The following is an 18562-nucleotide window of genomic DNA, read 5'->3' on the forward strand; positions in this document are numbered from 1 at the left end:
GTGTGTGTGTGTGTGTGTGTGTGTGTGTGTGTGTGTGTGTGTGTGTGTGTGTCTGTGTATGAAAAAATCTTTTTAAAAAGGGGGCTTTAAAAATTTTTCTCTTTAAAAAAAAAAAATATGTTTTAGACATAAGACAAAGTACCAATTTATGCACTAAAATACTCCTGGCATGACATTTCTCTTTTAAATAATGAAACTTTGTAGCAAGTAGAAGAACTAAATGAACAAATTAATATATGTTTGAACAACGTTGTAATACATTTGGACTACAGAATTTTGTCAGTTCTGCTAACTAAGGAGACACACTGCACCCACTTCCTTACCATATGTGTCATAGGGATCCACATTCGGACTGGGCATGTTCCACCACTGAATGGTCGCATCCACACCACCGCTAAAACACTGTTCTCCATTAGAACTAATAGCTAATGATAGGACAGGGCCACTATTATAGAAAAAGAGGAAAATTAGTTACAAATTCAAAGAAGAAACTCAAACCCCCTATTCCCCCTCAATCCATTCGCTAATGTAGTATCTAAAAGCAATTTTAGGTAAAAATGTACAATTGAAAAGTACTATTAGATTATATGCAAATATAATTAATCAAACAAAGCATTATTAAACTAATGTATCTTCTCTAATATCAAATGTTGAGAAAATTAGGTTGAAAGATAGACTGTCAACTATAAACAACAACTGTTGCTCATTAAATACTAATTCAAGAAAACTTACATGTGGGCCCTAAATGTGTAGATAGGTTCTACATCTAAAGAGGCACTCCTAAAAGAGAGAGAAAAGGGATGGGGAAAAGAACATATGAAATCATCATAAATCACTAGCTGCTATTACAGATGTACTAAAGATACAAGATAGAGTGTTCATATGAACAAAACTAGAAGAAAATAGTCAATATTAAAATACTTGCTTTTTGGCAGGAACTGTCTTTTGCAAGTTCCAAAGTTTCAGGGTGTGGTCCTCAGAGGCAGTAACAAGCACAGGTTCTACAGGATGAAAAGCTAATGCTCTCACTCCATCAAAATGACTACGTAGTGTATATTTGGGGTTCCAAGTTTTTCGAAAGGCATCTTTATTGGCAGGCAACTAAAACGAAAAAGTGCACTATTTACAGGTAAAAGTAATATGCTTAAAGGCATGTGGACTTTTTCTGTTTTCTTTTTGGTGTGTTTAAAATACATATTTAAAACTATTTCACTAAAATATACAGGGGCTTATAAATGTACCTTAAAAACTTCAGAGCAAGTCTGTTTCTTTATGTAAGAATTCAGAAAAATAATTGTTAGACTTTCAAATACGCAGATCAAATGAAAAGTTCCTTAATGTTTTCATCTAATTATCAAGCCTAATCCAAAGCTCCTATCAAATGTTAGATGAGAACAGAAAATTGCCACTGCCGTAATAATTTACACAAAAGCAAAATAGAAATATAAGAATTACCAAATACTCAAGGGTACAGTAAACACAATAGTTTCCATTTACGAAATTGACTAGCACGTAAAAAATTTCAAGGCAGAAAGTTAAGGGACTTTTCAAACAAACTAAAAATAAAACCCTTTAAGAGTATTTTCCTACTTTTTGTTTGTTTGTTTGTTTCCTTTTAAGATGGAGTCTTCTGTCACCCACGTTGGCCTTGAACTCACTATGTAGTTATCCTGAAATGACAATCCTCCTGCTTCTGTCTCCCAGACTACAGGCACTGGCCACCCTGCCCAGTTTATGTGGTGCTGGGGATCAAACCAGGGATGTGGGCGTGCTAGGGAGGCACGATTCCTAACTCTTGGTATTAATAAAGGTTAGTCTTTTACCTTCACTTCTACATCAGAAAAGATAGGCTATAAAACCAATTCTAAACCAGCTAAATATTTACTACAATTTAGCTGAAAATGTGCTTTAAAAATTAAGCCCACCAAAAGGCAGGTATCGTTAAAAATCATCCTAAATTAAGTTTAAAATTTTTTAAATGTTTAAAAACCAAATTTGCTGAAAAACTGAAGTGAATGTAAAAAAAATTTAAACAAATAGTTGGCTTTCAATGGAGTGTTTATGCTTAGAAAACGACCAATTACTAGTTTACTGTTAACCCAGTTCTTCCCATCTCCTTTTTCTGGCCCTCAAGTGAAGTTAAACATTCAGGAAATGATAACAGCTAACTTTGTGATGACTGACAAAATAAAAAGCTCAAAACATGGCTTTTAAGACTTATCCTGAGAGCAAAACCCTGATTTCTACAGCCATCTATTTTGTTAATACCAAAATATGGCTTCAACTGAATTAATAGGAGTTAACAACTCAAGATGTATTTATCAACCAATATTTTGAAGTAATAATGTCTACCTAATCCACCAAAATTCCTAAGATTTAAACACCACAAAAAATGACAGCAAAACTACATATTATTGTAAATCAACAATCGACACACTTATCTTTCCCATGCACCTTGACATTAATTCTCTTTTACAAATGATTCCAAAGAATAAGGAGCCTTCTATTAAATCATTAAAAAATTAAAAATAAAACTGCACTTACATCATAACTATAGTCTGCATCATTTGTTACCGTCAAGTCTGCAAGGTCTCCAAGGCCCAGTACACTTAACAAAACATCATCAGAACCCATAATAAATGACTTGCCTCCTCCAGATGGAAACGTTATTGGTTCAGCTATAAAGAACAAAACCGCTTCTTAAATGCTGAAAAATCATACAGTACAATACAATATTGTGGGGAATTTAAGCACGAAACAGTTACAAAATTCAGCAATATTATGAATTCTACTTCCCACTTCCACACACAAAAAACCCTATTACTGAGTAGAAATAAACAAATGTATCCAAACTACAATGGAGTAGTTATTGTCCATAAACTGAATATAGACTGTATATATTACCCCAGAGTGGAGGCCAAACACACTAATTTTGTCTATTTAGATCCCTTACAACTTTGGTAAACTGTAACTGGACAGTTTTGATTAAATAATCAGATTTCAACCACTTTGGGGAAACAATTGTCTACCAATCTCGAATTAGCACATATGGTATATTTTTAAGTCAACAAATGACTGCTAAGTCCTTGCAGTTTCTGAGAACGTGAAAGAACATTAAGAGATGACAGTTTCCAGACACTCTGACACACCACCTATCAGTGCCAGTTACAGTCTAGGAAGCGATGATTCTCCTAATAATAAGTGTCCGAAAGGGAGCACCATCCAACTGTAAAACTTTCACTACAGCTCCTCTTCTACTTATTATGATGTTGCTGACATAAAAACAACTCAATTACATTGAGTGTAAAGCTTTGGGTCAGAAGGAAAGGAAAGCTTTACTCAGCCACCTCGTCTCTGTCTTGTGCACGACTACACTTTCTATATTGATACCTCAGTTCAAATTCAACTGCCATCATTGGAATAACTAACCATAACAAGACAGTTCAAAGAGTAAGCAATAATTCTTAATATAATTTTAAGTATGTGCTTTGAAATCATAATAGAAATATTAAGATGGCAAGAAAGAAATAATTACAAAATGAGTCAATCTAAACATTTAAAATTCACAAACTTTAAAAAAAATTATTCAAAAAGTCATGCTAATGAATTATAAAAATTCCTACAAAGTGTCATCTATTTAATAACTACAAGAAACAGATATAATGAAATATACTAACACTAATTTACTAATAATTCTGAAAATAATTCATTAAACTCATACATACTATAACCAATGTCAATTTGTTAATTTAGAATTCTTAAAGTTTTATTTGATAGTTTCCAAGTTCAAGTGATCCCTTCCTTAAATGAAGGTATAATTCAGCAACTAATCTAATTTGAAAATACTTCAAAAACTATGTAAGATGCTAAGTATCTCACACATGAAACTATCATGACAGTTCCTATTAAGCCATCATTCAATGGTTATATTTGAATATGAACAACACATAGTACTGATCTCTATCAATATTAGTACATAGTTACTGATAATGCAAGAAGCAGCTAAAAACTGTATGATCAATAGTTTAAGAATCACATTAAAGTCAGTAATCAAATTTTACTTCATTATTTTTACCAGTACAAAAAATTAAAAGTTCATAATTTGTTTCTAAGATAATTTAAGACAAAATGCTACAATTCCTTTCACTAACAACTATACAAATATTCATTAACACAACTTAAAAATGCAATAAAAAACTTTACCATCACAAATCAATTCATTTCTTTATAAATTCTTTCTGTGGGATTATTTCTGATCGACCACTGACCAGCTTCCGGGCAGAAGGAGACAAGTGGCTCAACAACTTTAGCTGGGTTGTCTAGCAAAAAATATTATACTCATTTCTAAAATTAGTAAACTACATTTCTATACCTTTTCTATATAGATACACATGTCTGTTTATATCTAGCAAGCTATACTACTCTTTTGATACGTATTTACATGTCTATATACAAAAAGATATTTTAAGTTATTATTTCTGCTTTCCCTATCACCCATCATTGCAGCATGTAGTAATCACAGTAAATTCTTAATTTTTGCTCTAATATCTCTGCTGAAAAATTAATGTCTATTTTACAAATCATTTTAAGTCATACATAATTACCTATAGCAGTACATAGCATAAAATAAACAAAATGAAATTATTAAATGAGTATTTTATTGTACTTTCTTTATTTTTAGACAGGGTTGTTCTATACAGTCCTGGTCATCCTGGAGCTTCCTACATCCTGGAGCAGGATAGCCTCAAACTCACAAGAGATCCTCCTGCCTCTGCCTCCTACAGCACTGGGACCAAAGGCATAAGCTTTATTTTAATGACAGAAATTTTTATTAAGCAGAATTGTCTTTCATGAGAATCCTAGGGGCCATGAAATAGAATCTTTCAAAAAGGTCCTTTTTTTTAATCCTGTAACTAGTTCTCCTTTTGACAGACAGCATGACCAAGAAAACCTGTAGCTCATATCAAATTCCTCCTTTTTCTTGCAGAGTGATGTGTGTGTGTGTGTGTGTGTGTGTGTAAGAGACAGAGAGACAGAGACAGATAGACATTGTTAGACAAGCATTCTGCCACTGAGATACATCCCCAACCCCTTCTTCCAATTTGATTAAACCTAAAGAACATGCAGGCCAATGATTTATTCCGGTTTTGCCAGTGACATTACAGAATATAATTTAGTCTTTAGTAACAATAGTTCAAAATATTGTAATATTAGACAACAGGTATCTGTTCTTTATGAACTGAAATTTTTTTTTATCCAAAAGCAGCAAATTTTTTGTTGACAAAGTCACTTAAAATACAGTATAAAATAGAGTGTAAAATAGAGTATAAATAGAGTGTACATTTCTTTAGAAATGTAATGAAGGTCAATCAGCCCATTTACCCCACTACTATGACAGAGATTAGTGACTTACTTTCATCTAAAAAACACATTCACACATTTGACAAACATAGAGAGAGCTCTATAATGGCTTTTATACAGAGTAAGCCTACTGGCTTTTCCCTTAAGTTGGTTTTAAACATTAATCTGACTTTTTCTTAAACTGCAAACTATGCAGTCTAAAATATAAGTGACAAAAATTTTAGTAAAATGCATTACACATTACTCAGAAAAAAAAAAAAACCCAAATCAAAACAATAAAATAGTAGAGGTAGTATTTATATTTTAGAAAACAGCAAAAGAACATAGCTCAGTGGAAAGTACAGGAAAAAAAAAATCCAGATTATTTCAATTTTCATTCTTTAGTTTTAGTTTTATTATATGATTTTAAAAAATCTTTCCTTAAAATTCTGTGAATTAAAGAAAAAAGGTAAAGAAGTCATAAATGAGGAAAAAAGTAAAATTATTAAACTTTGCTGTAAGAAAAATATGTCCAGAAAAAATTAGAACAAAATGTATACAAAAATTTGAGGTGAATAAATCCCCTTATAAGCATAAATAAAAATAAACCTACATAAAATTACTAATGTGTTATCATACATGCATTTTATTAAAGTAATCTGAGTTAAAACTGAGATTATTTAAAAGTATATCTTTACCTAGAATTATACATTAGTCAACTATATCCATGTATCTTTAGGTAAAAATCTGCTTCAAAAAATGTTTGAGTAGTATTTTCACTTTCTATGTACTTTTGGCTTAGAAAATTTTAGAAACCTCTTACTTACTAGGTCATGAATACTTGCTACAAAGTTGAAAAATGATGTTACTTATCCTCTTATGATTGACAGGTACATCAACTTTTGGGAATAATAGAAGATCCACATTACACTTCCTAGCACTTCTGGTAAGTGGTAGTTATTAACAGCTGCTACATTTGAACCACACTACAAAGAATTAGTTTTCTGCCCACCTGTATTTTTAAAGTTTATTTATTAAACTGTTCTTTTCTTAATCCTAGATTGTAGGGTAAAGTTAGATTTAAGGAAGGTACTGTGAACTGACCTACGATGGAAACAACTACATCTAAAATGAAAACAAAAACAAATATAAAAAACTAGAAAACACACTTCCTCCCTGAGCAACTGTAACAAGAGCTTGCCCAACACCTCTAAAGATCATGGAGGGCGATCTTCAGCATGTTATACAATAGCATGGTTGCAATATGAAGAGGTGGTTTGGAGTTAAGGAACTCAGCAATACAAACAAACATGATAGCTAAATGCTGTACCTTCCTCTGCTCTTGCACCTTCATGATCAGCCATTCTAGTAGAGGCTGACCTAGACTGATTAATGATTCCTGAAGGGATGTGGGACAGCTCATCATCTCCCAGATCAGTTATCATGTCGCAGAGGTTTGTCCTGTTGACCCCTGTAAATTAACGTCAGCAGTAGAGGTTCATTTAATAGCTACCGCCTGACTTGCTGGCAGCCTTACTAAAGCAATTTAGTAACAAAACAGGCTTTTAAGAAGTTGAAGTCATTAAATATCATCTTATACACAATTCTCCAAAATACACTGAAAACATTTAAATATGTTGTATATAGTCACTATTTTGTGGCTCTTTGTGGATATTGGATGGATCAGTCAATAAATAACACTGTATTTGAAACATAGAGGGGGAGAGAAAAAATAAAAACTTCTATTATTCAACTTGGATTAAGTTCAGCCACAGAAAATGCTATTAAATCAATGGAAGTCCATAAAACAAAACATGGGCCTTTCAACTTAAATATTTGTTTTAAATAGTCAAAGAAATACATACAAAATGACTTTTATGAGGGTGCAACAAACAATTAACTTTCCCTGCTGTTTTTAATGGATATTTCCCCACCATATTAGTACAAATATGTCATTCACAATTTAACCCAATTTATTAAAAGTTGTTTCTTAGAACTGTTTACCTCAAATTTTCACTTTTCCAAATTTGGAAACAGATTTATCCTTGAGTTCTTTGAAATTCTCGTAATGATAGAAAAAGTCAGCATTGTCATAGGCCATAAATTTAAAGAATAATTTGAACTAATGCCTAGATAATTTAGTTAGAAAACACAAAATTCCAAAGCTTCAGCAGTTATGGTATACTCATTAGCTATGAATTACATAGTATACTTTTAAACTATGAGTTACACAGGATGAAACTCAGTTTTAACAATGTCAAAAATTTAGAATAAAACATTTAAAATCAACATAAAAGGAATTAAAATAGATCCAAGGTCAAACATCTTGTCCTCAGATTCAATAGCATGAACACTAAGGACCTAACTAAATTAGGCTGCTTTGTGATTAAGATCACCGGCAGGTATTTGTGTATTAGGTAGTCTACAGGGAATGTCATTTATCTATGTATCCCAAATAGAATGAGAGGTAACTGGAAGTCAAGAAATAATGGAAATAAATGAAATTTGCACATTATTTTATAGTAGCTCCTAACTAAAAATGGTACAAAAATCAATTTTTGAATGTGTAATATATGATCTCCTCTGAATTTCCCAAAAAATTTATAATGGAGAAATTGTGACCTGAGCATTTTTCCACGCCAGTGAAGCAATCATAAATTCTCTAAATAAATGAAAAAAAAAAAAGAAACAAAAGAAAAAACAATATTGACTGGCTAGCCAACAACCAGGTAAATTCAATGTGAAAGAAAAGAAACGTAATCTTTCTCCTCACACAAGCTTTTCTTTAAACTTTAAAACTCTGCATCAAATATTAATATTCTTTATAACTCTCTGACTTGTGATTACACCCACTACTGATTTAGTTTCTGCACTTAAAACTCTGCATCAAATATTAATATTCTACAACTTATATAATAAAGAGAAAAAGGTTATTTTTTACAAAGAATTTTCCTTTAAATCGTTATTTAGTCTTTTTCTCAACTTTGTTAATCAAGACTCTCATGGTTATACTAGTCTCTACTAGACTCTACTTTTTTAAAGATCTTCATGCCCTATTTACTGTCTATCAAATTTGAATACTACCAATTAAATTAAGGGTCCCAAATGATCACATTCATTCTACTGCTTCCTTGCTCAGCGGTGCAGAGTACTTAGTACTTCTCAAATACAGACTCCTAAGACTGCCTACTTAATCTTACATATGCTTCACGATGGGAGCTTTTCTATCCCATCTTTTACCTTGACCCATAACATAAATTTCCTTAACTTTCTGTATAATGTAAATTATTCTGTTATGCATTCTGCTTTATTTGACTGAATCTGCCCTCTCCAACTCACACTCGTGCTCTCTCTCCCTCCCCCCCTTGCTTGTTCACATGCAGGCGCACGCATGCACACACACACACACACACACACACACACACACACACGGCCTATACAAATCCTATGTATTTCTCTAAGCAAATCAATTTTCTCAGAAAATATTTTACTAATTTTTTTTCTGCTATAAGAATTTATTATGTGTCTGTGTGCTTTAGTAAATACCTATGTGTGGCTTTAGTAAATACTTATAATTTTGTTATGATAGCTAATAACAAACATAATAAAAATTCTAAACCTTAATTTTGTTTTAGAAAATATATAAAAATAAATTCCTAAGTAAGTAGACTTGGAAATACAGACGGGAGCAGAGATGAAGTCATTGCTTAAATTTAGGATCCAGAACTACATAATAGTTATCTTTACATACTTACAGCTAAACATTAGTCTTTAAGTAGCACAATGCCAAGTTTGGGAGAAGATGAAACTTCTCTGCTTTAATACTAGTCTCTCAAAAGCTGTCAAAAGCTGAAAGCAGATTTCATAACCTGAGATCATAGTCTCTGCTCTGCAAAACAGAGCATCTTCGACTGCAAGTAATCAGTGTATTTACTTAGGTCCTGAGTACTGAGCATAAGGACTTGCACATGCTAGGCCACTACTGTGCCACTGACTCTATGTTCACTCTTCAAATGCAAGCTTCCTGCATCTCCATAGTCATCTGAAACCCAAAGACTCTAAATAATTTAACAGCTTTAAATGCTGACCAATAATGAGATTATTATGTATATTATTATGCCTAATGTTGATACAAATATTCAAAGGCATAGAGGCTCAGTTATTTCCTATAAAAACATTAGCTGAGTTAGGTTTAGGACACACACTTTTAATTCTGGCACTCGAGAGGCTGAGGCAAAAGGATTGGGAGTTTGAGATAAGCCTGGACTATCCAGCTGGTTTCAGATCAGCCTGGACTATCCAGTGAGGCTCTATCTCAAAAACACAGTAAAAATACTCCTTCAGTCCTTAAGTATTAAAGGAATTTAGAAGAAATACTTTTCTGTATGTGTGGTGGCTTACACTTGTAGGCCAGTCCTAGCACTCTGGAGAGAGAAATAGGAGGGATGAGAGTTTCAAGGCCAGCCTAAGCTATAAAAAAACCCTCTGCTTTTAAAAGAGGCGAGGAAAGGGGGGTAGATTTCTAACTCGTGAGTGAGAAGCACTACTATAAATTATACAACATAATACATCTATCTCTTAACGTGACTTTCAGATTTTACATAAATGGAGATTCCTCTAAACAGATTGTAGCATGATGAAAACATCTATAAGCTGACCGCTGTCATCTGCGTCACTTAGACACTCAAACTTTACCTTCCCTTACACACTACTTACAAGTCTAAATCTAACTTTCTCCAAATCTAAAACGAACATTTCCCATTTCTTAAATGTGGTCTTTGCTAGCTGATATTTTCTTTAGCAAAACTAATGGTTAGGAGGCAAAGAGTTTTATCTTTTGACTATCACTATAATTAAACGAAAACTTTCACATTGTTAGAAATAATCTCAGTGTCTTGAAGTCACACACATACAAAATACAAACAAAAAAGCAAGAGAAAAAATGAAAATAAATAAAGTGTATAGAACCTAAACTGTCAACCTTTTGAACCTGGTTTTTAATTCCTGATATAAGTGGTGACTGTGTCTCATGCTGTCAGTGGGACTCAACTTCATAATCTGACCTGAAAGTTCAGGAAACGAGTCTTTGCAGGCTATCTTTAAAAAAAAAAAAGTTTCTCACAACATGGCAACTGTTGTTTTAAATAAATGTGACACTACAATGTTGAAGAAAAATAAGCAGAACTACAAAGTGAGTCTGTGGCTTTAAAAAGTGGAGTGACTCTTGAGAGTATCTTTCTGACCTGATATGAAAACAGCTGAAAAGGAAAAGGAGGGAGAGAGAACCCAGAGTATACAACTAACTGGTCCATTTGAAATTGTGACAGCAGAGGGAGGGGGGAGGAGGTGGGAGGAACAAGATAAAGCCAGTTAGACAGGGGAGAAGATGGAAAGAAGGGATGGGCACCAACCTGAGATGAAAACAAACAAAACCCACAAAGCATTGGCTTGTTTACATTTTTAAGCCAGGATTTCAAGTAGTCTAGGCAGGCCCTGAATTTCTGATCATCCTACCTCTGCCTGCCAAGTGCTGGAATTATAGGCATTTGTCACCATGCCTATCTCAGGTCTGTCTTAAAAGAATAAAATTGAAGCCAGAAACAAAAAACCAGTTACTCTTTATATAATATTGTCCCTTTGCTATGAAACAGATTCACCTTTCCCAATGTACTGATTATGTTAGAAAATGTACAGTGATCCAGTAACATCGGTAAAGGAAATGGTAAAATCATTCTATATACTGTAACAGCAGGCAAGTTACTCTAGGGAACATTAATCTTTTAGTCAAATAGTGTAAGACTTGAACTTATGACAAAGACTTAAAATCATTTTATTGCCCCCACCTTACAAGACTTTTATGCAAATATGCTAATCTTCCCATTCAGTAAAATCTTTATTATACAAAAGCCCTAATACATTTTCCAACTAAAGAGGCTGACCCACTTCCCCTCTTCATTTCCTGTGCATCGATTCTTTTAAGATTAGCCAATCAAGTAAGACTTCAATCGAACCCCAACTAATGGGGAAAAGACATAGTCAGCACCTGTGCTGGAATAAAAACCAAGTACCCTTTCTGTCTCATTGTATTTTGTTCTTTGGAGAATCATCCTCTTGATCAAAAGTAAAGCCTGTTTGTCCAGATACTTCATTTGGAATGGGGGTCTCTTTCTTTGCAATACCCTCAACTTATTTTCTAACAGTATATATGAGATTAACTAGAAAAATTAAAACAAGTTGCTCTGTTAAAAAAACCAAGATTGCAAATATATGTACAGTCTCAAGATGTGAATCCATGGAATCCAGAAAGGCTATACATCTTTTGAAGAAAGAAAAAAAATTTGAGGCAGGATCTCATGTAGCTCAAGTGGGATGAAACTTTATCTATACATCTGAAGATGCTGTTGAACCGTCTCACCATCTTGCCTCTCCCCAAGATTACAAATATGTGCCACCACACTGCATTTATATGGTACTGGGCACAGAATTCAACACTGTATAGATGCTAGGGCAAGCATTCTACTGCTTGAGCTACGGTCCCAATCCAGTTTTATGTTCTCAAGTCAACACAAATTTTATGCACCACAAAAGTAACAACTGGCAAAGAATAAAGACAATAATAGAATTTCATTCTTTTCATGTTCAAAGACAAATAACAAAAGAATGTTTAAAAGACTGTTAGTTCCTCTTATATTCTAAATAAAAGGTCTCAGGATTTTCATGTGAAAGAATCAAGTGTATAATGCTCCCAATGCTATAAACCATGTGCTACTAACATCATTAGTTTATATAGCTTTACTGAGCTAACACATGTAGCAAAAAATGGAAACTGTCAAAAGCTAGAAAATTCTATGAAACTGAGATTTTGTTTTGTTTCCAGACAGGATTTCTCTGTGAAGCCCTGGCTATCCTGGAACTTACTCTGTAGACCAGGCTGTCATGGAATTCAGAGATCTGCCTGCTTGTGCCTCCCCCAGTGCTAACAATAAAGGTATACACCACCACCACCACATGGGTGAAATTGAGAAACTGAGATTTAAAAATTAAAAAAAATATTTTTGTCACTTTCCACTCTCAAGTATACACCATTAACCCTAGCTTGTTTCTCCAACTGTTTACTTGATGTATTTTGTCATCACAATGAAAAGCTGACCAACAAATATGTCTATATAGGTGCGTATTTAAAAATATATATACTTGATGACAGATTTACAGTTAATATTTTCATACTGAACTCTGAATTCATTAATTTTTAATTTATAAATAATTTCATGAAGGAAATGTGGAAAGTAAATAATTTCTGATCATTTGTTTTAGAAACCTAATTCCTATGCCCCCCCACACACACAGATACACATAGCTGATATTTACATATATATTAAAAAAATCAGAAACAACTTTAAAGTTTAACTAACAGAGATCAGGTTAATGCACAGAAGTATTATATAAACACAAAAGTTTAGATTTTACAAACTAAAAAAAGGTTAAGGGCTAAGGACATAAGTGAGGAGTCATCTGCATGTGTAAAACTTAAGGTTCCATGCTCAACATGGTCAAAAGCCAGAGGTCTCACTTTGGATGGATGTATAGGAACAGATCTATCATCCTAGCACTGGGTGGAGAAAGAGAGACAGAAGGAATACACGTTTAGTGGTAGCTTGGGCTAGATTGCAGAGAGGCCTACAGCTACACTCGCGGGTATGTCTGCTTATTTCTGAGCACCTCCCTTTCTCTTAATCCTCATGCCTAAATTAAACCTATATTAAAATACCTTTCGTAAAATCCCAACTCCATGGATAGATAGACAGACAGACAGACAGATTGATAGAAAGATATGCAAACAACAAAAATATACATTAAAACATATACAAAAGGCTTGTATATAAAGCTATTTCTAAGTTTTAGGAAAATATTATTAGTACATGCAAATATCAAATGCAGTTCATTTCTGACCAGAACTAACAGTTAAATTTTACTTCTGTCTTTATATTCATAAACTTTAAACCAACAAAACAAAAAGTCTCTCACTAGTATAGCTATCTAGCTAGGCTAGTCTTCAACCTCCTATATAGCCCAGGCTGGCATTGAATTTGCCAGGGCTATACATATAAACCCTGTCTCAAAACAAACACACAAACAAAGCAACAAAACAAAAAACCTTGAGAGGCTAGATATATTTCTACTAACTCTCAAAAAGATCTAGGTCTATTCATAGTATATATAGAAGCAATATTATAATTTTTACCAGATTAGGTCAGTACTCAGCATATGAAATATAAACTAAAGTTATTTTAAAATAAGCTATTTTCCTTCACTCAACTGTTTTTTGTTTGTTTGTTTGTTTGTCTGTCTGGTTTTGGTTACTCTTGTTTGAAACAGGGTTTCTTTGTGTAGCTCTGGCTGTCTGTTAGCTCTGTAGACCAGGCTGACCTTGAACTCAAGAGATCCATCAGTCTCATCAGTTTCTGCCTCCCCTGGGATTAAAGGCATAAGCCAGCACTGCCCAGCTATTTTATTTCTTAAAAAGAATAAAACTTAAATCCTAAAATTCAAATATGATTTTCTCTAAATTGAAATCAACCATACAATAGTACCTTCATACTCGACATGCATATATTATAGGGCAATGGTGTTAAACTAAACAGAGCTCCGGCCTAGCCTAGCACTGAATGTTTTAAGATATAAGTAGTTCATAATACAGTCTGGAACTTCCCTTTACTCCCATGCACCAACACAACTAGCACTAAATTATAAAATTGTCAGAAGGTGGGGATTTAGCTCAGTGGTAAAGCACTTGCCTAGCAAGCATAAAGCTCTAGGTTCAGTCTCCAACACCAATGAAGAGAGGGAAGTGAGGAAAAGGAAGGAAAGGAAGGAGGGGAAGGAGAGGAAACTAATAAGTGAAATTCTCAAAACTCCAGTTAATGCCACAATAAATTAAGTGATTCAAAAACTGCATTATTGAAAAAAACACTATTTCTGATAGTCCTGCCATTTTATAAGCTAATGTATCTGTCACTAGAAACAATAGGAAAGAATGTCTCTAGTCTTTGTTTTGCACTATTGTCTTTGATACACTTGTTACTTTACTCTTTAGATTTCATTCATTCATTCATTCATTCATTCATTCATTCGAGATAGGGTCTCATGGCAACCATGGCTAGCCTGGAGCTCCCCAGGTAGAGAAGGTTGGCCTTGAACTCACATAAATCTGAGTGCCTCTACTTTGCCTCATGAATGCTGGAATTAAAGATATGTGTCTCTCTGCCTTGGAAAATGTATTTATTTTTGTGGATATGGATGTTCTGCCTGTGTGTATGTTTGTGCATCATGTGGATGCAGTACCCATCAAAGCTATGAGGAGCACCAGGATTGGAACTATGTAACTGGTTGCTACCAACCATGTACATGAGGGAATCCAACCCAGGTCCTCTTCAAGAGGAGCAAGTACTCTTAACTTGATACACTCAAAAAACAGAAAGAAGTTGGACTAGAAGTCCAATGAAAATTTTCCAAACAAACTTTCAAGTCTCTCCATTTATATCACAGGTCTGAGGATTTTCCCTGGGTGCTCTCTGTCTGAGGTTCTACAGTCATCCTTTTACAGAGAAGCGCACACATGCAGGCACCCAAGAGAACCAAGCGTGGACTAACTAGCCCTATTAGCACCACTTGTAGCACCATCGCCTCTCCAAGTGGTGTGGAGTCAAGTACATATTACCCAGAAAAAATGTGGCTGCTAATTGTCCTTGGATTATGACCAAAAGCAAAAACCTGGGGAAGGATTACCTACACCACTTATTCAAAGATTCTCAAACTAAGAAATGCTGGTAATAAGGAATACCTTTAAGTAGAAAACAGAAGAATTTGTACTTTCTTTACTTCTGAACAAATTTCTATTATTTTAAATTCCAAAGCCAATATTCCTTTTAATTTGATAAATCTTTTACATTTTTGGAAATCTTTTCACCTTTACTTTACATATTTGAAGTGATTTTCTATTTGACCAATTACAGACCCCATATTTCAATTACACAACAGACAAAGTTTAAAGTTAGTTGCTCCCTTTATGACATAAAAAGTAAAATTGCATCAAAAAACCCTTTTGTTCAGTATTAGCATACAAAAGTGGTAATAGTCATAACTGCACTTACTCTTCACCCCTTTCTTCCCCTTCCGCTCCTTCTTGTACTGCTCCTTCAGTTTACTTATTAGCCCCTGGTCTACATCCCAGACCTCAGCAGGTGGGGAGAGGTCATCTTTATCTACATGCAGCATATTATTAAAAGAAAATCAGCAGTTGGCAGTGCAAGCTGTTGGCAGTAAACTGTTAAAGCTTTACATCATCATAATAACGATATTATAATAGCATATACTCAAAACACTTTAAAGGTGCAGTCTCAGTTTGGTACTCACAACTCAAAGTAAATCTCTTAAGTTCCTAAGCCTTTAATATCATCAACAGGTAAACAATGCTTCAGTTTTACATATGACAAATCTGAGTATTTCATAAATGAACTAACATTAAAAATCTAATATTAAAAAATAGATCACTGCATCTTTATAAAAATGTTAATAAAAACTATTCAGCCAGCATCATATAAGCAAATGAATGAATTGCATGCAAATTAATAATAAAGTGCAAGCTGTAAATGTCAGTGCCATTTCATTGATGAAATTAGTCATGCATCCCCGTCATAATAGTTTTTCATGCATAGGATAATTAATTGTACTATGATAGAAAGGTATTCTAGTCCAACATAATACATATAGTTTCCAAACACAATGTCTCAGATAATTCACACAGAGCATTCAAAGAGCACCCCTGTCTCCATCCCTTTGTAATAGCTCAACATTTCATTACCTTTTCCATAGGACTACAACTAAACATTAGCAAAATAACACAATAAAAATAATAGAGTGAAACTAAAACAAAAAGAAAACTCAAATTCCACTCAAGTTTTGATTTGAGATTTTTTTTTTTCAGGGTAAAATAGCAACAAGTACAGAGAAGTTAAAACACATATTGCTTTATACTTGGCAGTATTTTTCTTGTGTGTTTTCCACAATATTTAAGTAAATACTTATGGGGGGGTGCAGATCAACTCATATTAACTAGAGAACTCTTAAAACAAAATAGTATAAAAATGATTTTCTTGGACTTATTTTACTCATTAATGATTTTCCTTCATTGAGTTTTAAGGCAATGTTATTATTATTAAATTTAATAGTTACACATGAACTATTTTAGAGTACTGTTAATAAATTTAAAAAAATCATATCCAAGCTCTTAGGTTTTAAATAAATTACACTAAATAATAAGGTTTCAGTTTTAAGTTTTAGTAACTAAGCGTATTCTGTTTCCTAAGTCTCATAAGCTCCCCCGGCCTCATTCAAGCACAGAGTAAGAGAAAGGCCGTCCTGCCTCTCTGGATTGATGTGTAAAGCAAGCATGACAAGATCTCATGTTTGAACATCAGGGAATTCAGAGAGTTCTTATACCTTGATTCTTTTCTATGGTTGTTAGGCCTTTTCTCTATCATCATAGGTGGCTGGTATGTGAAAAGATGTTAATTTGCTAAATTCTGTTACCTAAAGCTAACTTAAGATTAATATTTTCATGAATTGTCAAATATGTAATTGTAGCAGTTTTAATATTCATATGAGAGAAAACTAATTTTTAATATACTCTTAGTCATAAAGCTTCCTGAAAACTATGCTCTATCAGAAATCTTTACTGAATAATGTGACCTGAGTCATTTCAACTCATCTCTTTTGTTGGCGGACTGGGTCTCAGAACATAGCACCAGCTAGCCTGGATTCATGAGCCTGTCTCAGTTTTGCTGTGAATTATGGGCTTGCACCTCAAGACCTCATAAAGTCATCTTAATGAAACTAATGATTCTTGTTGTCAACTACTTACACTAAGACAAATTGACATATCTTAAAAGAAATATGTTTTACACAACCCATAGACTAAAAATAAATAAGTAAATCTTAGGCCTTAAGTGGTACAATACTTTACATAGGAAAGAAAACTAATTATAATGACCAATTTTCTAAAAGTCCTGAGTAGCAAGAATAAGCTGTGAATGGCTAGAAGTACAATAGCAAAGAATAGAGTGAAAAAGCAAAGGAAAAAGTTATTATTTGCAAGATAACCTCAAATCTAGAAAACAAAATAAACTAAGGCAGTGCAAAGAACAGGTTGGTGGATGCATATGTGCACAGAAACATCCTGGATCTTGCCTGGTAAGCAACAGATGATTTGATATTGCTTACAAGAAATAGGTAAGAGCAAAAGGGGAGAGGCAGGAATACCAAGACATGAAGTTGAATCAATTATGGGAACCTTTTTTTTTCCCTTAAAAGAAAACACAAACATGTACAAAAAGTTGATTCCTAGTAACTTGAAACAGAAAACAATAAAATTCTATTATGATAATTCTATTATCAAAGCAGAATGCCTATTAACCATAGTATAAATTTATAACTAGTTTCATGTCATGAAAACAGAAACACTATCACTTGTCTGTAAATACCAATATTCAGGTATTAATTATATTTTGTGATCTTCATTAAGTGCAGAGATCATAATTTCAAAAAGCTGAAGAAAATAAGTGAATCTTTTTAAAAAGATTTGTTTATTTACTTTAGTTATGTTGAGTATATTGTTACTGTCTTCAGACACATCAGAAGAGGGGATCGGATACCATTACAGATGACTGTGGGCCACCATGTGGTTGCTGGACCTCTGGAAGAGCAGTCAGTTATCTTAACCTTTGAGCCATCTTCCTAGTCCCTAAGTGAATATTCTTAAAACACCACATATCCTCATGAGAAAAAGGCAAATGACATACCTGCTAATACTCGTAATTCTATGAAGAACATAAGCTGCTAAAATTAAACTATATCATCTAATTAAATAACAGAAGAACAAGACTTAAGAGCTTCCTTTAAGAGCACTGTTTTGATATGATAACAAGATTGCAGGGTATGTTTGAGACTCTTGAATTAATGTGAATCTAAAAACCTTCCCATTATAAATTTGAGTAAGGTGAATTAAATATAATAATAGTGATTGTTATATGCATTCTCTTAGTTTCAGAAAAAATGAACATAATAGCTGAGTAAATTAATTTCACAAACACTGCATAGATCTTTTTGCTTTTACACAGAAACTGCATGGATCACCAAGCATATCACATGATTTAAAGTTTCAGTC

At 33.5% G+C, this 18562-nt stretch overlaps 1 protein-coding gene across 3 annotated transcripts in view; it reads right to left on the minus strand.

The window, feature by feature from the left end:
* The window catches only part of Strn3 (striatin 3), an 81683-nt gene that overhangs the window by 17312 nt on the left and 45809 nt on the right, over window positions 1-18562 (minus strand). Inside the window, exons 8-13 of one of the 3 annotated variants that reach the window (XM_028757471.1) lie at window positions 15492-15602; window positions 6671-6811; window positions 2545-2678; window positions 926-1101; window positions 733-780; window positions 324-445 (exon numbers count right to left, since the gene is read on the minus strand). In XM_028757471.1, the coding sequence (XP_028613304.1) occupies window positions 324-445; window positions 733-780; window positions 926-1101; window positions 2545-2678; window positions 6671-6811; window positions 15492-15602 (732 nt within the window). The remainder of the gene's footprint in view (window positions 1-323; window positions 446-732; window positions 781-925; window positions 1102-2544; window positions 2679-6670; window positions 6812-15491; window positions 15603-18562) is intronic. The other 2 variants (XM_028757472.1, XM_028757473.1) reach the window with 2 other exon arrangements.

This window comes from Grammomys surdaster, unplaced genomic scaffold, assembly GCF_004785775.1.
Source record: "Grammomys surdaster isolate TR1022 unplaced genomic scaffold, NIH_TR_1.0 126163, whole genome shotgun sequence".
NCBI lineage: Eukaryota > Metazoa > Chordata > Mammalia > Rodentia > Muridae > Grammomys > Grammomys surdaster.